Below are 21067 nucleotides of genomic sequence, written 5' to 3' on the forward strand. Positions count from 1 at the left end.
CATTTCTAATGAGTCAGGTGTGTCAGTGTGTGTGTGAAAGACGATCAGCCGAGGTGGGGATGGGTGGCCCGCAGTCCCCAGGCGGCACACACCGGCTCTGCACGCAGGCAGGGACCGGGCACTGCTTAGTGCCGCCAGCCGGCAGAGCACTCCTCGCCTCTCGGATTTGCAGGAGCCCCGGGCAAAATGGAAAGGCGTGACCCCACCTTCAAAATTCATCAAGAATTTCAGGATGGTGACAGCGGAACCTTAAACCAAGTGTGGGGGCCCCCCTGCGACTGCAGGAGTCACACGCCCCGACGCCTGCCCTGCCTGCTGGGCTCCGAGGATGGAGCGCTGCCCTCTAGCGTTCCCCAACAGGCGAATTCTCCTTCCTAAAGGTTTCCTTTTTCTCACTTCTCCGGCCCAGTTGGAGCTTCCACGGTTAGTTTCCTTGGGCATTTTGTCACAAATAAATTGACATAGATTAAAATTATGGGAGGACCCTCCCCCCCCCCCCCATAACCCTACCCCTGGCTACTAGCAGCCCTGCTGTCCAAAGATGGGAAACAACCCGGCCGCCGCCCCGGGGTCCCTTTAGGGCCAGAGTCTATACTGCGCGCTCCTGGCCTTGTGCTAAAGGTTGTGCTTTGTGCTAAAGGTTTTCATCCCATGTCATCCCTGGATTATTATTATTTTGTTTTCTTCTTTTCCTTCGAAATACGAACTGTTGCCAACTTTTAAAAAGATGTACTTGGTGCAGTAGATGCTAAAACACCTAGAGAAGAGCTATACTAATCCTACTGGTTCACATTTTATTTTGTCTTCAACATAAAACAATGACTGAGGTCCCTGTAAAAATAAGCACTGAAACTAAAACAAAACAAAGCAAACCTCAGGGAAGCCAGACATAGCCTTGATTTTCATATTCATTTCCTTCCATGACCTTTGTTTATGGTGATAAAATTTAAATCCAATGGAGGAGTTGGGGATGAATGTTGATTTTTACTCATGTTTTGTATTTTGTAGCCCTACTGTTCAAAGTACATTGGAAATTCCTAGAATGGTCCCAGGAAGGCCCCCTCTTTTTTTTTTTTAATTTAATTCTCTTGACATCTGGCACATGGTAGGCACAAAAATAAACATTTCTTGAATAAACTAATGAAAAAATATACGATGAAAAAAATGTCAGAAGGGTCAAAGTGCAAAATTACCTCCACTGCAGTCTGATTACATTTTACCATTGGATTTATCAAAATCCCCTCAAAGTCTTATACCAACCCCCTTTACCATATGGAGAATATATACATGGAATAGACACACTGGTAGTTAAAAATACCCAACTCCCACGCTAGAAGGAAAAAGAAAATAATTAAACATTTACTTTTCTCTCTCAGTCTCTCAGTTCTTTTTTGCCCATAAATCCAAATGACAGATTATTTACTTTTTCTTCTTTTTTGAGTGGGTGAAGGAAGATGTTTATCAATACAAGGGGTGAAGAAGCAGCAAGAATTGGAGAGGAGATGAATAATTGGTATGTTGCTGCAACAGCAAAAGACTGGAAATGCACAACAGTGCCCAACTCAGAAAGACCTTGGGCACAGGGGAGGAAAAGAGGATCCCACAACAGAAACTGTCTAACCTGCCGCCCTGTCCTTAGGAGAGATCAGGGTCTGGCCATTTCTAAGTCCACTTCATCAAGGCAGTCACTGCAGCTGGCCCTCAGGACCACCACAAACCTAAAATTCCCCGTCCAAAAGAAAGAAGCAGCACACCGAGTGCGTTCGGACTAGCCCCAAAGGCTGAAATTGGCATTACCCGGGTGGCAGTCTACACTCGGGGCGGTTTTAGAGGGGAAGGTAGACACGGCAAGGTGCAGGCTGTAGACCACTAACCCGACACGCAATAGAGTTTCGTTCTCCCCCCCGGGACCCGAACGTGTCAGCCCTGCGAGGACCAGGAGACACTCCAGGGGGACCTTCTCCATCTACGGTCCCTTCCGCGTGTCCCGCTCTCCAGATCTCAGGCAGGGGGGAAGGTGTGGGAGCAGCTGAAGGCCGGTGGGGCAGGACCCCAGGCCCAGGAGCTTCGGGACGTGCCGCAGCCCAGGCTCCCTTCTCCGCCCCGCCCAGCACGGGGAGCCTTTCGCGGCCAACCCCGGGGCCGAGCCGACTTCGGCCGCTGCGAACAGCCCCCTTCCCTGGAAGGCCGCGTCCCCTCTTGCCAGCGTGTCTCTGGTCCCAGCTCGCACGGCCCTGCTGGCGACGGGGACAGGACAGCCTGCGAGGACCAGGAGACGGGGGCGAAGGTCTCCGAGGTTGGGCGGTGCCAGGTGTGGTCCGCGGGAACCGGCCCCGAGTGCTGAGGAACCAGCCCCGGGCTGCTGGCGGGGGGTCGCCGGGCCTCGGTCTCCCTAGGCTTTGGGGCGTGGGGGGTGGGGTGGGATTTGAGGGTCTCGGCGCGGGACAACGCTGGAGGAGGAGGGAACCCCCAGAAGGGTGGCTCCTTTGGGGAGCGCCGAGGAGCTCCTCTGCGGCTCAGAGCGAGGGCCCGAGGTCGCGAGTCCCCGGCGCGCCCGCCCCCGCCCCCGCGTGGCTCCAGCGCGGTCTCCCGCGCCTCCCCAAGGAGCGGGCGATCCCCCGCGACCCCGCCCGCGCCGCGCGCAGCCACCCGGGCGCGCCCTCGCTGCCACCCGCCGGGCGGAGGGGCTCGGCCCGGACCCCGCGGGCCGCAGGGCGCCCCCTGGTCCTCGGATGGATGAGGAGCACCTGGGCCCATCGGGCACCCCCACGCGGGACAAGCTGGCCTACCCCAGGACGTGGCGGGGTGCGGCGCCCCATCACACCCGCCTCGCTCCTCCATGTGCGCATTTGGGGCAGTTCTGCACTATGGGGACGCCTGGCGCCCCGGCACCTCTTCGCGCCCCCCGCCCCGGGAAGGCCCCTGCCCTCAGTGGGAGCGGGGGGCCGTGGGCGCCCCAGCCTCGCCGCGCCGAGAGCGGGAGGGGGCACAGCCCTACCCGCCGAGGGGGAGGGGAGGAGGGCGCCCTCCCCGGCGCTCCCAGAGCCGGAACCGGAGGGAGTTCCTGGGGTCCCCCGAGTAGGGGGCCCTCCGGGGTGGGGGCGCCCTCCGGGTAGGGGGCCCTCCGGGGTGGGGGGCCCTCCGGGGTGGGGGCCCTCCGGGGTGGGGGGCCCTCCGGGGTAGGGGCGCCCTCCGGGGTAGGGGCCCTCCGGGGTGGGGGGCCCTCCGGGGTGGGGGCGCCCTCCGGGTAGGGGGCCCTCCGGGGTGGGGGGCCCTCCGGGGTGGGGGCCCTCCGGGGTGGGGGGCCCTCCGGGGTGGGGGCCCTCCGGGGTGGGGGGCCCTCCGGGGTAGGGGCGCCCTCCGGGGTAGGGGCCCTCCGGGGTGGGGGGCCCTCCGGGGTGGGGGCGCCCTCCGGGTAGGGGGCCCTCCGGGGTGGGGGGCCCTCCGGGGTAGGGGCGCCCTCCGGGTAGGGGGCCCTCCGGGGTGGGGGCGCCCTCCGGGTAGGGGGCCCTCCGGGGTGGGGGGCCCTCCGGGTAGGGGGCCCTCCGGGGTGGGGGCGCCCTCCGGGTAGGGGGCCCTCCGGGGTGGGGGGCCCTCCGGGGTAGGGGCGCCCTCCGGGTAGGGGGCCCTCCGGGGTGGGGGCGCCCCGCCGCGCGCCGAGCTCGTGCACCAGAGGGCCCCTCCGCCGCGCTCGGAGCCGGTGGGGCGCGGGTTAGCGCCCCCGCAGCCCCGGAGCCAGGTGGGACGCGTGCGGGGGAGGGGGCGGGCAGCGGGCAGCGTGGGAGGGGCGGAGGAGGGCTGGTCCCCGCCGGGCGCGCCCCTCCCTCGCGGCCCCCCCGCCGGCCGCCCCTGCGCGTGGCCCGGCCGTCGGGGGGCGGGGTGGGCGGAGGCCCGGCGGCGCGCGGCGCGGGGGGGGGGAGGCGGGCCGAGGGCCCCGGTCGCACCCGCCCCCTCCCGCGCGGCGGCGGCGGCGGCGGCGGCGGCAGCGGCGGCGCCGGGAGCTGCCCCTGAGGCCGCCGCCCAGCCCGGGGCGCCGAGCTCCGCCCGCGCCGGAGGCCCCTGCGCGCAGCTCGGAGCGCGGCAGCCGCGCGGGCCGAGGCGGCGCGGGGGTGGGACGCGGGCGGCGCAGCCCCGGCCGGGCGCGCTCGGAGGGCGCCCCGCGAGCCGGCCCGATGTGGCGGGAGGCGATGCGGCGCCGCCGCTACCTGCGGGACCGCGCCGAGGCGGCGGCGGCGGCGGCGGCGGGCGGCGGCGGCGGGCTGCAGCGGTCCCGGGACTGGCTGTACGAGTCCTACTACTGCATGAGCCAGCAGCACCCGCTCATCGTGTTCCTGCTGCTCATCGTCATGGGCGCCTGCCTCGCCCTGCTCGCCGTCTTCTTCGCGCTCCGGCTGGTGAGTGGCCTCCCCGCGGGACCGGCGCAGCTCGCGGCCCCTCCGGCTCGCCCGGGCTGCGGGCGACGGAAAAGTTTCCCTGGAAGGCTCCGGCCGAGATAAAGTTGCCGGGGTGTGCCCCGGTGGCCGGACGGGACGCGTGCGCCCCGGGCTCCGCGCACCCTGCGGCCGCGCCCGCCCCCGCCCCCGCGCCCGCGCCCGCGCCCGCCCGCGGCCTCTGCCCCGGCGCGACCCCCGCCCGCGGCCTCCCGGGGCCGCTGCTCGCCCCGAGCCCGCGTGCAGTCGGCCTGCCCAGGACAGTGGGCGGTGGCGGGGAAGTGGGAGACGGAGAGACCGTCCTGTGTCTTTGCCGGGCGATGTGTGTATCCAGTGCCCTAGACAGACAGATGGGGGTCGGCCTGTTGGGAGTCTGCGGCTTCTGGGCAGGGGCTTAATCGCGTTTACTGTTTGGTGCAGGTTATTAACGTGGCTCCCGTCCCCGGGAGCATAATGCAACTCAACAGCTGATGCCAGCTTTGCCAATTTTTATTTTTCAAGCAGGAATCCTTGGCTCGCTCCCTGAGCGGGGAGAGAAAATCTGTAGATGGCGGTAAACTTCCTGTTACCGATCATTCTGGTTGTGTGGTTCAAACTTTTGCTCTGCCTGTGATTATGTATGTGCAGATTGTGCCAGGCATCGATTATCCAGGGAGATATTTTTGGTCAGTGGTTGATCTGGGGATGTCGCTGCTGGATGGTGTGTGTACATATATATATACACATGCATGTGTAGCTTAGAATATGACTATGCACCCGTATTCGTGTCCACTGAGCAGAAAAGTGGATGTTTGCTTGAATTTCACCAGTGTGCAGAATAGCTGTCCTTCGTGTTTGGCAGTTTGTTTCTGATATCCTGAGCCAGATGGTGCGCAATTAATATGCATGGGAAAACTTGTTATCATCACAGAGTTCTTTAAAAAGTAAAGTTTCCTTTTTCTCCACACTACTCAAGAAGTGCTGTCTTCTGATGGAATTCGGTGAGAATAAAAAAAAAAATGTAGGAGATGATGATGCCACGGTTCACAAACTAGTTCTTTTACCCTAAAATCTAAAGCAGAGAGCATCTCTTCTGGGTGTGAGCTCAGGGGAGTCCTCACACCCTGGTAATCAGCCTTGAATGCCCTCAGGAATGGCATCTTTATCTCTCTCCACCACTTTTCTGACTGGTGGCAGGGTCTCTGAGAGCAGCTCCTCCTCATTCCTGTACTTGCAGAGAAGAAAACATGTCAGTTTTCCTCTGGAAATCTGTTCTTGCTAGGACATCGCTGCTTGTGATTCTGTTGAATGTGTAATTCAAACCCTCTGGCTTGTTCTCTTCCAAATGGAAAAGGAGGAGCAGGTGATGGCCTATTTATAGCACCATTAATATATTTAAAGACAAGGGTGAAGTTCATGTCGCCCCTACACACACCACCTTTTCTGTGATACAGATCTCTTAACTTCTTAAACCTTAGGGAAATCAATGTTCTTGAATAGATCTGTCTCAGATTCTGTGTGGTCCAGCCGAAGGCACCCTTCTCTGGATTGTTTCAAGCTCTGGATTTGTCTTTACGCAGTTCCTTTACGTTCCCCTTCACATAGTGCAAGTGCTGAGTGGTATCTTTTAAAAAATTTATCCAGGCATCTTTACTTTTCCCTGAGAAATCAACCATTTCCACACTTTCCTGGCATTCAGCTAAATTGTTTTAAGCACAGAGTAAGCACCTCCCGTGGCATGGCTGTAGCCCAGGATGATGTCCAGAGGCAACAGAATGCACTGACTATGCTTTGCTGTACCTGGTTCATGGACTGACTACCGTGTAAATCTTTTGAGGTGTTCAATGTTCCAGAATCAGGGAGTGTGACTGGGGCTGGTGGATAGGCTCCCTTCAGCTGGGGACTGAGGCTGCAGGACCATTGGGAAACATCTGGAAGCACTGGGCAACATCCTCAGATCCTGGGCATTATGAAGGACTGGGACGGTTCTGAGCTCTGGACAGCGCATTTCTATTTTGCTTTTAGTAATACCATACGCAGCAGTTCCACTTTCCAAAAAATACTCTCTTCATACAGTCAAAGATGGAACATTGAAAAATGGGGATGGCGTTCACATCGAGTGGGGTGAGTTCATTTCTCAGAGTGACCAGAGCTTGGCTTCCAGGAGGTCTACCTCTGGAAGATGGAAATAGTCACTTGGGGCCAGGCCAGGGTTCCACCTTCGAGCGCTTTACAAGAATAGCTGGGCTCTGATGTAATTCAGGAGCTCTGCAGATCTATTTTTGCTGCCTGAAATCTTGGACAGATTTCTTCTTTCCCATGAATATGCCTGATTTTGGTTTCTATTAGACTTCCATCAGTTCTCGTAGTAGAGAAAGTCTGGCAATCTTCTTAACACACATCCATCCTCTCCTAGGACGCTTGGATCACAAAATGATCTTGGTATCATCCATGTACGCAGTGATGTTTTGCTTTATGTAATTGCCTTTGTTTGAAGTGATTTGATAGAATTGTTAAAAATAAAACAGTTTTGTCTTGACTTGGTATTTCCCTAATTGACCTTACTCACACACTGATTTCACTTAATTTCTGCCAAGGATCAGTCCATGAATCTGCATCAGTTGATCTTGAAGTTAAAGTAGTTCTTGAGGTCTATTTATTATACTGTGAAAATAAATTCTGAGTTGAAACTTCACCATCTCGCTTAATTATTTTCTACATAATAAGCTGTTAAATAGGGTTGTTTTTTTTTTATTTTTTTGTTTTTTTTTTTAAATAAAAGCTATTAAATAGCTTTAACCCCATATTTGTGAGGAATTATCTGGACGTGAAATAAATAGGACATGTGATAGGATATCTTGAATTTTAACATTTTAATAATATGAAAACTATTTTTGGTTGCTTTTCACGGACATTTTAATTATATATAAAATATATAGTATAGGGCATGATGGGCAAGATGGACTTGACACCTGGGATCAGAAAACTTGGAACTGATGAGACAAGACTTTAAGTTCTAAGTCTTATGATGTCACTTCATATTTCAGGACTGGTTCCCATTACTAAATGCACAGAAACCGTCTATCAGAATTAAATCCTCTAATTTATTATGTCCAAAATCAGCATGCTTTTCTCAAAATTGGCCTGCCATTGTTAGGAAAGTTGACATACATTTTTCAGTTTGTCAAAATACCAGCTGGCTGCAACCAGATTTGTTTTAGCTAAAAGTTATGATTAGAAATAGTTAATATTTCAACTGGAATGGAAAACTTTTATTCCCATAAATTTTAAATAGTCAGATATTGCAACAAAATTGATTTCTGTCTGAGTATGATATTGAAATCCATATAAGTGTACATACTTTTATTAAATATATAACGTGCAGGATTTTGACTGAAGATATGATCTACTTTCTTGCTTTTACATGATTTGGTGAGCTAGGACTTTCCAAACAATCACCATAAGTACTTGTCATTCCAAAATAGTTTTCCAGCATTGGGCATTTTTTTATAGGGTAGGTATATCAATATTTCTTTTAGCTATACCTGGAGAAAGAATTTTAATTCTTCCAGAACAAGCTCCATCACTGTACAGGGAAATTGGCTTTATTATTCCAGACAACATTTCAGCGCCCCCAGTGGGTGGAAGGATGTCAATGAGGAGAAACTCAGTCCTTCACTCTTTTCTTGGTGGGTGGAAGGCTGGAGAAGGCGGCTAAATATGTCTGGCATCTCCTCTGAGGAGCAGGAAATTGTGTTCATACTTCCTCTAGTCTCATAATTCTGGGGGTGCATGGGAATAGTGCGTGTTCTTAGGAATTGGAGTAGAGGTAACTATAGATACACTTCCCTGTGAATTTCTATGCATGCAAGAAAATCTTACTTGGCAGGTGTTTGTAACTGCAACCAGTAATTCACAAGTCATTTTAGTGATAATTTAACTGTGGTATAAACAAAAGATAAGGAAAAAACTGTAATTTTCTGCAGGAAAGGTGGTTGCGATTTCAAGGGCTAATAAGAAGCTTTAGAAGCATCCTTGGTGTATTAAAGTGCATAGTTGAATATTTGCAGAGTACCTAGTCTTCTCCCTTTAAAAAGGCAGAGGGGGTAATAGTCAAGAGCGTCTGCCTCCATTAACCCTTTGGCCTCGTCCCTTTCCATCTCTGTGATCTTCGGCAAATTGTTTAACCTTTCTATGCCTCAGTTTCCTTGTTCGTAAAATAGAATGGTACCTGCCTTCTAAGGCAATGATGTTCCCAGTTAGTACATGTGAGGTAATTAGAGTAATGCCTGTCACAGAATATGCCCCCAGGAGCTATTGTCACTAGCGGGTCTTCTGTGGTTGCATTTTTATTGTTGCTGTGAAGGAATATGTCACATACATAAGAACTGGAAGGGCATTCATTCCAGATGAGGACACTGAGATTCAAAGAGGTGAGCTCATTTCTTCAAGGTCACCTAGGTGCAGAGCTGGGGCCAGATGCAGGCCATTTGGCTTTTCCTGGGAAACTTTCTTGGAGATCCCTGCAGATCTAGAATTCCCAGCTCCGGTTCTGGCACAGTAGCCGTTTTCCTGTTGAAATTTCACACTGATGTCAACGTCCTCAACCTTTATTCTGTGTAATGGAGTTACACATCAGTTCTTTTCTCTTTTAATGTTAAAACAAATCTTGGTAGAGCTGCTTCCTGACGATGAGCTCAGGGGAGGTGGACGTCATTTATTTTCATTACGCTCAGTATTCCCGGTGTCTTCCCCATTAAGCAGAGGATCCATTTGTGGCTGTTGTCTCAGAAGTCACTGCCATAAACACTGTGGCATGTGAAATTATTCTGATTGAACTATATGTGAAATTTCCTGGTTCTTACTGATATTTTTAAATCATTCTATTTAAGAGGTAATACTACTGTTGGAGCTGATATACTACTGTGTTAAGGATGTTTTATGGGGGTATTAATCACGTTGATATGTTTGATCGCTAATGCCGAGTGGTAAAGTCTGCCCTGGGTGTCTGAATAATCTGCTCGTCCGCTAGCTAGTCCTTTCCATGACTTGATATGGGCAGCAGCACCATTCATTGGACTTCACGCATTCTCCTTCACTGCTATTTCCTGAGGGTCTCCTGGGGCCAGCGCTGGGATTGGCACCCCCCAGGGTGGTGCTCCACCCTGAAGCAGCTCATCTCTGATGGCCTGATGTCATCCTTAAACTCCTGTTCCCCCCCTAGGATAACCTGTGAGCCTGGACCCTAGGGGCCGAGAGCACCTGCGTCTCCAGCTCCTGTTCCTGAGTGGCTGCCCTCCCCTGCAAGCCTCTTCCCCCCTGAGCTGCTCATTCAGCTTCTGCTCCTTGAGCTTCAGCGGTCTGGCCTCTGCGGCACACTCTGTCCGTGTTGGTTTCTGCCTCTGAGGCCTGCGCAGCAACTAAACCATTCGAAGTCATTACACCACAGCATCACTGTCATCTGACGTCCAGAATGGTTTTGTGAGCTTCTGTTGTCTCCTCACCTAATAATTAGTTCTTTCAGGGGAGAAACCCAGAGCTCCCCTTATTTAACATGGCCCTAAGCCGTACAGCGGGAGCCACATGAACGAATGTATAATTTATGGGTGTAGGTCCGGTGTCCTTCGCAGCTGGCACTTCCATCACATGGCCTACTGGTTAACGGCACAAGACTTTGCTGATAGGCCTGGACTGGGGTCTGTTTTAGCACTTAGTGTGTGTCCCTGACAAATGAATTTATCTGCCGTAGCCTCAGATGCGTCATCTGTGAAATAACACGAGCACAGCCAGGCTCCGGGAGCTCACTGGGCGTTAAAAGGTTAGATCATCTGAATGTGTAGCACAGTGCCGGGCCCACATTGCACCCCGAAGAAGTGTAGGTCACTGTTTCTAGTCTGTTTGTACCGCAGAGGGTTCTCCTTGCCAAGGTCTCCTGTAGATGTATTTTCTGGCTGAAGACTACATGAGTGCTAGGATTTTTTAATCTGGGCACGAAAGAGCCGGGGATGTGTTTCTATTCATGTGATAAACGTTGTGTATAAACCTTGGTTTATTAAACATCGGTGGAGATGTATAGATTGTTTAATTAAAAGTCACGTTTCGACATACTTTTTTATTTTCTAGCATGACAGTTCATGCCAAATGACATATTGACTGACGCCCCTTTTTCACAATTTTGTTAGCTTTGGGTAATGGTATATATAATGGTATATAAAATTACCAAGAGGAATTAGATACTTAGGTTGTGATTTCTTGGTTTCAAACCAGGAAAATGACACACTCCTGGAAACGCTGGCTTTTGACCACAGGTGCATTTGGGAGGAGAAAAAAGGATTGTTGGAGCAGTTCATGTATTTCGTCCATTTGACCAAATTGAGGCATGGCTAATGTTGCGTCTGTGCCCTGTTTGTATAAGGATACGATTAAAAAAAATCACAAGAAAGGGAAAAAGAAATTCTGAAGAAAACTTAACGAGTCCAGCCATCACTGGGAATGTAAATAATTTTTTTTTTGTTCCTTCTTTTTTACCGGGGCTTACACTTCTGACCCCAGATGCCATACTCGGGTGAGAGTGACTTAAGCGGTAATGAGAACCATCACCTGAGAAACCACTGGGAGTAACTTTGCCAACTAGTTTTCTGACTTTGCCCAGGTTTCTAGAATGATGGTGCCAAGACAGAATAAGAATATAGACCTGGGTGAGGCTATTAGGGTTACCTAAGGCGAATTGTATCTTAGAGTCGAATCAAATAACTTTTAAAAAACTTGTTGCTAGAAATGGGGATTTCCAATTATCAACACAATTAAAATATATTGGATGAACAATTTGTTGTATTTCAAACCTACAGGCAGGAAAGTACAGTAGCTTCTTTTTAGAGCACTGAAATTCCTGAGAAGGTTTCTCAAGATGGTTATTGCCTGAGAGAATCCTATGAATAGACCAGATCTCTATGGTCACCACTTACAGGAGGTTCCTGGTGGAGAAGATGGTGGATTCAAACTTTTGGAATGGGGCCTTGACTGCAAAGTCTTGAATTGGACCTTCTGCCCATGCCATTAATGTCCTTTACTGCCCCTCAGACTTGATGGTGTTGGGACATTACAGCTACGACCAGCCAGGGAGCCTGCTTCTCCCTCTGCCTGTGTCTCTGCCTCTTTCTCTGTGTCTCCAATGAATAAATACATAAAAAATCTTTAAAAAATTAAATAAAATAAACACTCATGAACCCAGTGCAAACTAGGGTATATCCTATAACATATTTTAGTCTATATGCTGCTCCCATCCCATTCCCCTGCCTGCCCTCTGAAGTAAGCTTCATATTACGCTTTTTGTCATTATTTTGTTGCTTTTCTTTGTGTTCATTTTATCATATACATATATATGTGTGTGTGTGTGTGTGTATATACATATATAATCGTATGTATATGGTATGAGGTAGTGATGAGGATCATTTACATCTTTTTCCTTGAGGTGAATGAACTTTTGATAATCACTTTTAGCTGTTTCTTTCCCCATATCTCAAATGTCAAAATTCCGTATGTGAGTGTTTTGTTATGAGTCTCTATTCTGTTATGTTTTTTTTTTTTAATTTTTATCCTGTAGTACTGCAGGTACACACACATACACACTATAATTACTAAAGCTTTCTAAGTATTTAGATTAAGCAGGACAAGTAACATACAACTCCTTTAAAGATTTCTTGGTTACTCTTGACCTTTTTTTCTTCTCTATAAACTTTGTAGTCACATTATGTCAACCTCCATATGGAAAACTCAACTGGGATTTTGTTAGTGTCATATTGACACTATTGATTCACTGATTAGAATTGATATATTATGGGGACACCCGCCTTTGGCTCAGGGCATGATCCCTGGATCCCTGGATCGAGTCCCGCATCAGGCTCCCTGCATAGAACCTGCTTCTCCCTCGTCTGTGTCTCTGACTCTGTCTCTCTGTGTGTCTCTCATGAATAAATAAATAAAATCTTAAAAAAAAAAAAAGAATTGATATAATACTAAATTTTTCTGTCCATGAGCAATGGAGCATCTTCCCATTCATCTGTGTGCTTTAGTGAAGTTTTACAGTTTATATGTGTTATTCTATAACTTGCATTCTTGCCCTTTTTATAACTCATAAATGTAGATTCTTTCAGGTTTTCTACCCAGGTAACATATCACTTGAAATAATGAGAGTTTTATTTTCTCTTTCCTAGTATGAAGGCCTTACATTTCTATTTCCTATATCATTGTGCTAAGAACTCTAATATTATATTGGCAGAATTGGTGATTTGTGGGTACCCTTGCTTTTTCCTAATTCTAAAGAGAGTTCTTTTTTGTTTATTTAGGATAATGCTGATTTTGTAGTTACCCTTTGCAATTTCCTTTTGTTACACTTTACACAAAAAGTTTAAATGTGATTGGGTTTTGAATTTTACCAAATTGAAGTGATCATATATGCTCTTTAAGTTGTTTTTTAATCTGTCAATGTAATGAGTAGTAATTACAGATTTTCTAACATTTAACAATTTTTATATTCCTGAGGCAAACTCCATTTTCATGGTATCTCTTACAAAATGTTGGGTGTGATGTGCTAACATTTTGATTAAGGGTTTTGCAAATATACTTTTGGTGAAGTGAGTTTGGAATATTCCTTTACAAACTGTTGTTTTCTTTTAAAGTTTTGCTAGTCTTATAAAATAAGTCAGGAAGCATGTCTTCTTTTTCAGTTTTCTATAAGAGTTTAAGAGTTTTCTGTATGTTGGTTGATAGAATTTGCCTGGAGAACCACTGGGGCTATTGCTTTTTCTTTGTAGGGAGATTTAAAAACTTCCATTTCAGTATCTTTGATATGAAAAGAATTGTTTCATATTTCTAATTTTATTTCTTGAGTCAGTTTCAATAAGATAGTTCTAGGAATTTTTGCTTTTCATCCAAATTGTCAAATTTAATCGTATGCATTGATAATACTGTTCTCATTTGCATATACTCTGTCTTTTTATTTATAACATGATTACTTTCTTTTTTACCTTTCTTAATTTCATCACATGTCTGCTTTGCTTTAACTTTTCAAAGAACTGTCCTTTATCCTTGTTAATCTTCAGGGGAAGGACGACACAAGCAATGCTAAATCTCCAGGCAGGCAGTTCCATGGTCCCTGGTCCTGGGTCTGAGAACCGATTGATTCTTCATTAGACCCAGACCCTTGTCCTGAAAATGAACCCTTTGTCTGCTGTTTTCTCGGCCCTCTGAACCTCCCCTGGGGGGTGCTCTTCCTTGTTGATCACCTTCTTGAACACATCTGGGCTAACTGTTGGAGAGTCTTTCCCACCTGAGGACTGAGCAGTTGTCTCAGCCCATTGGCTGTCATGGACAGAGAATGCAGCATTTCCTTGAAGTCTAGAACAGCCATGCTGCAGGCTGGTATTGTTTTTGGAAACACAAATCTCTCAAAACTTAATCAGCTTCCTCCTGCTTAATTTCAGGCATCTCCAGGTGTCAGTGGTCATCATAGATCTTTTTAAGACATACTTGTTAGATTTGCTGTGTTCCTCAGGCTTCTCACCCCATTTCTCTCCCACTCGCTTCCTCTCCCTTCCCCCTATCTCTGTTTCTCTTAGCTTGTGCCTGCTTTGAGCCTGTTTGAGTAACACAATTTCTGTTCCTCTTTTCCATGCGGCCTTTTGTCCACTTGAAAGAATTTCCTGGCACCATACTCCAGATGGGACTTCACTGAGACATCTTCATACATCCACTTTTCAGCAGTGAGCTTGGTTTTCCCCACATGGCTGTTTTAATCACCTCTCACTCTAGAACACAAGTTGAATCACTTCCCTCTTGCCATCTGACAAATCCATACCATTCTGGACTGTGTTGCTTCCACTTATTCCTCCTTATGACCAACTAGTTATTTTCTGGTCTTGTGTTTGTCTTGTACTGTGTTAACACATGCAGCCAACAGCAACGAACCCATGCTTGTAATGTTTTGTTGAGTGACCTCTTCTGGGGTAGAGGTCTTCAGATTCGGGTCAGGGACCAGCTCTGATTCAATGCCTGTTTTTTTTTTTTTTTTTTTTATAAAGTTCTATTCAGTATAGCCTGACCATCATTTCCACATGATCTATGGCTGTGTTTAAGGCACAGCAGCAGAGTTAAATGGTGTGACCTCATAGGACCATGTGGCTAAAATAAAGCCTCAAATACCTATGATCTAGCTCTTTACGAAAATGGTTCACTGAACCTAGACTTAGAATTCTCTTAGGGTGTCCTTTGCCTTCCAAGATAAATGAAAAACAAACAGTGGACCTTTGCTAACTTGAATGCCATTTTTCACCTTTGATCACAGTGTGCTTCCTTCTCTGCCACCTGGCCACGGTCAGTGCTATCCATGTTAGGTTTTGTTAGGGTAGCACCCTATTTTATATACCAATTTTTGTTATCAGTGAAGATGGTATAGGTTGTGAGGGGTTAACAAACCCCCAAATTTGGCTCTATACCCCAGAGGTTTATTTCTTGTGCACACATCCTGGCCAGGAGGGAGCTTTTGCTCATCTGATTTACGACGAGAGCTGGGGTCATGGATGTCTTCCTCGTGACAAGTGCTCTTGTGATCATTGTGCCATGGAAAGAGAAGTGCTCTGTGGCCTCACATGGGCACGTACATGGCTCTGGCGATGAGACTGACCTGGGGTTCTGCTCATGTTCCATTAGCCAAAGCATGGTTACTACTTCTTCTTCTTCTTCTTCTTCTTCTTCTTCTTCTTCTTCTTCTTCTTCTTCTTTTTTTTTTTTTTTAGCTTGGTTACTTCTAACTTCAAAGGAGGTCAGAAAGCACTTCCCAGGAGGAACTCTGAAGGAAGAAATAGGGAATGTTTCTGAAGGTCTCTGAACATCACACCTTCCTTCTACTTTCTCTGGGTTTCTTTTGTTATTGTTGTTTGCGTGTTTGTTTTGTCTTTACAATTTTTTAAAATATATTTTTTATTTATTCATGAGACACAGACAGGCAGAGACACAGGCAGAGGGAGAAGCAGGTTCCCTATGGGAAGCTGGATGTGGGACTCGATCCCAGGACCCCAGGATCACACCCTGAGCTAAAGGCAGACTCTCAACCACCAAGGCATCCTATCTTTGTAATTTCTGAAGGGGGAAACAAAGTTCATCCGTTTTCAACCTGCTTGTTTTAATGGGAAGCTTGGGGCCAGAAGAGAGCATTAGGGGATGAGCAGAGAAGTTGCTAACCAGTTGGTGGTACAGGGAGAGCTGAGGTCCTGAGCAGCCCGCATCTGCCAGAGAGAGCCTCTCAGGGGAGTTCCTGAGAGCAGTTACCTTTGTGTGGCACCACCTCTGTGAGTACACAGCCAGATACCAGGTGAGGGGCCGTGTCTGGGCCGCGTGCAGAGCTTTGGAGAGCCAGAGCAGACTGGGGCCCACCAGGACCTTCCACGTGATCTCCAACCATATATGACCAGCAGGCTACCCTTCCTGGGGGGACTGCTTTGCTACCACCTCACAAACCTCAGGCAAGTACCCCCTTAGGCCAGCTTGTACCTGGGAGCATTCAGGGAAGGGGATTCTGGGAAGTAGCTTTAATCAATTTGATGACAGAACAATCCAGCATCATGTACTGCTTGTTTACGAGGTATCATGTATACCACTGTTAACTGTGTTTTACTTCTAGATAAAGAAGATAGCAGAGTCATGCTTCTACATATTATGATGCAGCTCCTCTTTATTCAACTGAAAACACACCATCTCCCTAAAAGAGGATATGAAGGGTTATTTTATCCACTTCAATGAAGTTCATTTCTCATCGGTCTAAGGAACAGTGTCCTTTAAAAATCCTTTATCTTGGATACTTGAATATAAAAGCTATTCATACACTATTAATATATCTCATGTTATATCGTAGGGAAAAGAAACAAAATAATTACTTCTCATGCACATACCCACACGTGCAAATACATTCATACCAACCAAGGAAGAAATGTGTATAGCTCCTGCCATCCTCAGTTCTACAGGTGATCACAGGGATGCAGCTGTGGTTCTAACATCCTTCTCCTCCCCATTCCACATTCCCTTTGCCCTGCGCAACCATCCTGTGTGGTCGTATTTCCTTGGCAGGTGCAGTGACATAAACATTGCTTCACCTGGTACTTTGCAAATAGACAGTATTTGTTGTTAGATGTTTCCATGAACTTTGATCACAGGATAGGGGAGCAAAGGAGACACCCCACCATCTGCATTCTGTTAAACTCTTACCTGCCTGCATCCTCTATGAGCAACCCGATTTTTCTTGCAAGTGTCCATCAGTCACCCCAACTGTACTAAAAGCTCTTCTTTAGCCACTGATTTAGTGATGTTAGTAGCCTAGAGTGGCCAGATAGCAGCCTCTGTCTGCAGTTTAATGGAAGCATTATTGAGTTCCCTGGTGGAGGCTGTCCTCCTTTGGCAACTAACCTCTCTAAGCTGGAACAGCCTATATTTATAGGAATGGGAATGGCAGCCATTCCTGTTTCCATCCCTTGATTCTCAGACCTGTGGATCCTGGCGGTGGCAGAGTCAGTGCCTTGCTTTGGTGGCTGTTTCCAAGCATCTGTTTTGTCCTAGGGGATATCTCCCAGCCTACAAGTGTTGCGCATAGGCCAGCACCCTCACCGAGTCTTTAGAAGCTCATTCTCTCCTTCAGTGAAGGAAGCTGCTTTAGGGTGATGAGGAACAGGGTTAGATCAGTGAATTCCAAGAGCATAAGCTCATCGTCATGCATCATTTGCTGTAAAATGAATGCTTCTGTCAGAAGCCAATACCTTGTGAGTAGATAGTGCATTGAGAAAGCCCATATATGGTGTTTTGGGCGGAAGCAGGAAAGCAAACCGGTATCCAAAGTAGGTTCAATTCAAGTGAAAACAAATCTCTGTGCCTTTCATCAGTTGTGATCAACCTGCCATAGATGGATGGCTGGTCCTCCAGAGGATGACACGTGCAAGGGGCTCAGAGTTCCACAGCTTCGATTGTCTCCTTTTAGGTGGTCCTAATATCTTCTGCAGAACCAGACATAATCCAGACCTAGATTTTTATTTCCTTAGGCAGCATGTCATAGGGAGCTCTGTATGACGACATAGATGCAGATTGAGAGAGGTAGGGTAGGTGGTGTGGCAGGACCAACACCTGTGAGTACCTGTGATATTTGCTCATGCAACTTACCTGTGTCTTCAGAGTCTACTCCAGTTGCCGATGGGATGCCACCGTGTACATACAGCTTCATGTCTGGTGGGTCATACAACAGTCCCATAAATACGAGCAGATTAGATTGTGCGGAGACTTGGTTATGGTCCATGATCACTGTTCAGGCCCTTTTGGGATTGGTAATAACCCAGCAACTGTTTCTCAAAAGGAGAATAATTATCTACAGAATCCCTGAGAATTCTTCATAAAGCACTGGTTTGGGTGGAGAAGTGGGCGCTTTCCCGGAAATCTGTGAAGCCAAACTTAGCTAGTCACTTCGTAGGCGACCAAGATGGAAGAACTCAATGGAGAAGTTTCAGGGAATCTGTTACTTCTGGTAGCTACTACCTTGGTGCTGTACCACTATTCAGCAGTAGCCAGAAGTCAGGCAGAGAAGCAGGGTACGAGGCCGGGGCAGCTAGGGCAAGCTGAAGCCTTGCCTGAACTTCTGTGACTGCCCATAATTCTGTCTCACTTTGAAGACTTTAGGTGAGGACTTGCTCCATTTCCACCTCCCAAATCTGGCACAGATTCCTCCTCTTCTGTTTAACTCTAACCAATAGCCCTAGGTGAAAGGGGGTTCCGAGAAATGTAACTCCCACAAAACTGCATTGACAGTAGAACAATTCAGTTCAAGTTTTGAAATGACTACTTTTTACTGCACACCACAAGTGTTGATTTGCACTGTTTTCATCATTCTTTTAAAATAGATATTATGATTTATTTTTCAATCCAAAAGTTTAGAGTTGTGCTTTTGGTGTTATAAATATGTGGTTATTTTAAATTTATGTTTTAGTTTAAACTTCTAATTTAAAATTGCAACCACAGAATATGGGTCTCTATGATACATCTTCTTTGACACTTTTTATAGGTTGCCTAGTATATGGTTTTTATAAATATTCCATGTGCACATGAGAAGATTATTGTTCTCTCTAAGGTTGGATGTGGAATTCTTTATTTGTCAATTAGATCAAGCTTGTTAATTATGATATTGGATATTTTGCATCTTTTTTGTTTTGTATTATTTTTACTTTTGTTTCCTTGACCTATCAATCAATAGGTGGTTCGAGATGATGAAATCTACTCTTGGGAGATTACTTTACTTCTCCCCTTAGGCCTCTATATTTTTGCTTTATATATTTTGAAGCTATTTTATTGAGTTCATAGATGTTTAAAATTGTTTTAATTGCCTTGGAATTGAGTGTTTTATCATTTATCTTCACCCTTAAAGTTTTTATGTTTTACTTAATGCATATTTCACTTCTGTCTTTTTAAGCCTAGAAGTTAGGCATCCATTATTATTGTTTCAGATAGACAGTGTGAGTTTGGTTGTACCAATATGTTTACCATTATATTTGTTCACTTCCTTCTTCTGTATCATACAGTCTTTTTAGGATTATATAATTTCTTAGAAATTCTTTTAGATCAGATTTATCAATGGTAAATTCCTGTTTAAAAATAATCTATTTGAAAAAAAAATAATCTATTTGTAAATGTTTGCGTTTTTGCTCTTATTACAAAAAAACACACCTATTTTCTTGGCGATAGAAGGTTGACTTTTATTTTTTGCTTAATAATCTGTCTTCACTGTCTTACTGTTGAAATTTCTGCTCTTTTTTTTTAAAGATTTTATTTATTTATTTATTTATTTATTTATTTATTTATTTATTTATGAGAGACAGAGAGAGAGAGAGAGAGAGAGGCAGAGACACAGGCAGAGGGAGAAGAAGGCTCCATGCAGGGAGCCCGACATGGGACTCGATCCCGCGTCTTCAGGATCACGCCCCGGGCTGAAGGCAGCGCCAAACCGCTGAGCCACCTGGGCTGCCTGAAATTTCTGCTTTTATGCAAACTGTTGTTCTTTGTGGGTGGTCCTTCCTTTCTCTTTGACCACTTTTCGAAGTTTCTCTTTATCTCTCATATTACGCATTTTTACCATCATGTGTATATGCTTGTATTTCTTTTTGCCTAACTGGCTAGAGTTGTAGATTTATGGTTATTCATTAGTACCAGAAATCTCCAACTGATCTGTCTTTAGATATATTATGTCCTAAAGCCTCTTCAGTTTGTAACTTGGGAACTCCAATCAGACATGTTAATACCTTCTTATTCATCTTATTCTATTTTCTGTATCTTAGGCTTTATAATAATTTTTATCTTTTACATATTATTAGGGAATATTTATTTCTTTTGTTGCATTGTACATAAATGCTTTGGTTTATCTTTTAGTTCACTGATTTTCTAACTATTGCCTTTTTCTGTCTTTGTTTCTATATTTATTTTTTCTGTTTCAATGCTTGAGCTTTTATTTATGTGATTATATTGGTCAGTTTTACAAGTTCCATTTTCTGTGTTTGTACCTGATTGATCTGTTGTATGATCATCTTCAAACGTTCATCCTTTATTCCTTTGAACATGTCATATACAGCTATTCTGTGTTCTCTAGCTGTCATTTTCAATGTCTGCAGTCCTTGAGAATCTAAAACAATTGTTATTTCTGTAGATCCTTGTTCTTAGTGATTGCTCATTTTTGGCGATTTTTGTTTTAATACGTTGGCTGAATACTGCAGTTCTAAGTGGAAAGCTTTTGCCTAAGAATAATTAACTTCTCTTTCCAAGCTGGAATGTACCCCAGTTGAGGATTACTCTGGCTCCCTTTGTCCCCACTTGCTGCCCTGTGGATCTACATACTGCTGAGGTTCTCAGCCTTGGCACCTGCTGTATACAGGGCAAGGCTGGTTCATAGTCCTTCCAGTTGACCTGGCTCTTGTGGTCTAGACTTTCTATCTACATACCCCCCCTGCTGAGGGGTCAGCACTCATATTTTCTGTTTCTGTGTTTTTTATTTTGGTTTTGTTTTTTATGGGGGTGGGGAGGGGAAGTGAGTTGGAGACCTTGTCTACTGCTTGTAGAAATTAGTAATCCTTCAGGAATACTTTGTATTTGGAGTCTAGTTGGAGGAAGGAGAGTTTTTTAAAGTTTGCCTCATGTGAACAATTTTCCACGTAAAACACGCTTATTTCATGTTTTTATCCATAGTCTTAAAATATGAGTAAGAATGCTGGCCTGTGTGATAGGAGCTGAGAATCAGTAAATATGATCAAGACCTTAGGCTGTATTTTTGTGTGCATGTAATTCACTTAGTTGCAAGTAGTGGATGATACCTCTTTTAAGCAGGTACACATATTTATAATTTTTGTGTTTATTTTAAAAATATTTGTATGTTACTGATTATTTATTCAGTATGACAGATTGCCCTAGGTTTGGGTATAGGAAAGCTTTCAGAAGTTTTCAGGATTACTTTTGCATTTTACATTTAGATCTGTGCTGTGATCCATTTTGAGTTAATGTCTATGAAAGGTGGGCAGCCCCGGGTGGCTCAGCGGTTTAGCGCCGCCTTCAGCCCAGGGCCTGATCCTGCAGACCTGGGATCGAGT

At 46.5% G+C, this 21067-nt stretch overlaps 1 protein-coding gene across 1 annotated transcript in view; it reads left to right on the forward strand.

The window, feature by feature from the left end:
• Positions 1 to 4143: 4143 nt before the first annotated feature.
• ADCY2 (adenylate cyclase 2) overlaps positions 4144 to 21067 on the forward strand; it is a 386829-nt gene continuing 369905 nt past the window's right edge. The window contains exon 1 of the mRNA XM_026017679.2: positions 4144 to 4394. Within this exon, the coding sequence (XP_025873464.2) occupies positions 4173 to 4394 (222 nt within the window). The 5' untranslated portion in view covers positions 4144 to 4172. The remainder of the gene's footprint in view (positions 4395 to 21067) is intronic.

The sequence above is a fragment of the Vulpes vulpes genome, chromosome 3 (assembly GCF_048418805.1).
Source record: "Vulpes vulpes isolate BD-2025 chromosome 3, VulVul3, whole genome shotgun sequence".
Taxonomy (NCBI): domain Eukaryota; kingdom Metazoa; phylum Chordata; class Mammalia; order Carnivora; family Canidae; genus Vulpes; species Vulpes vulpes.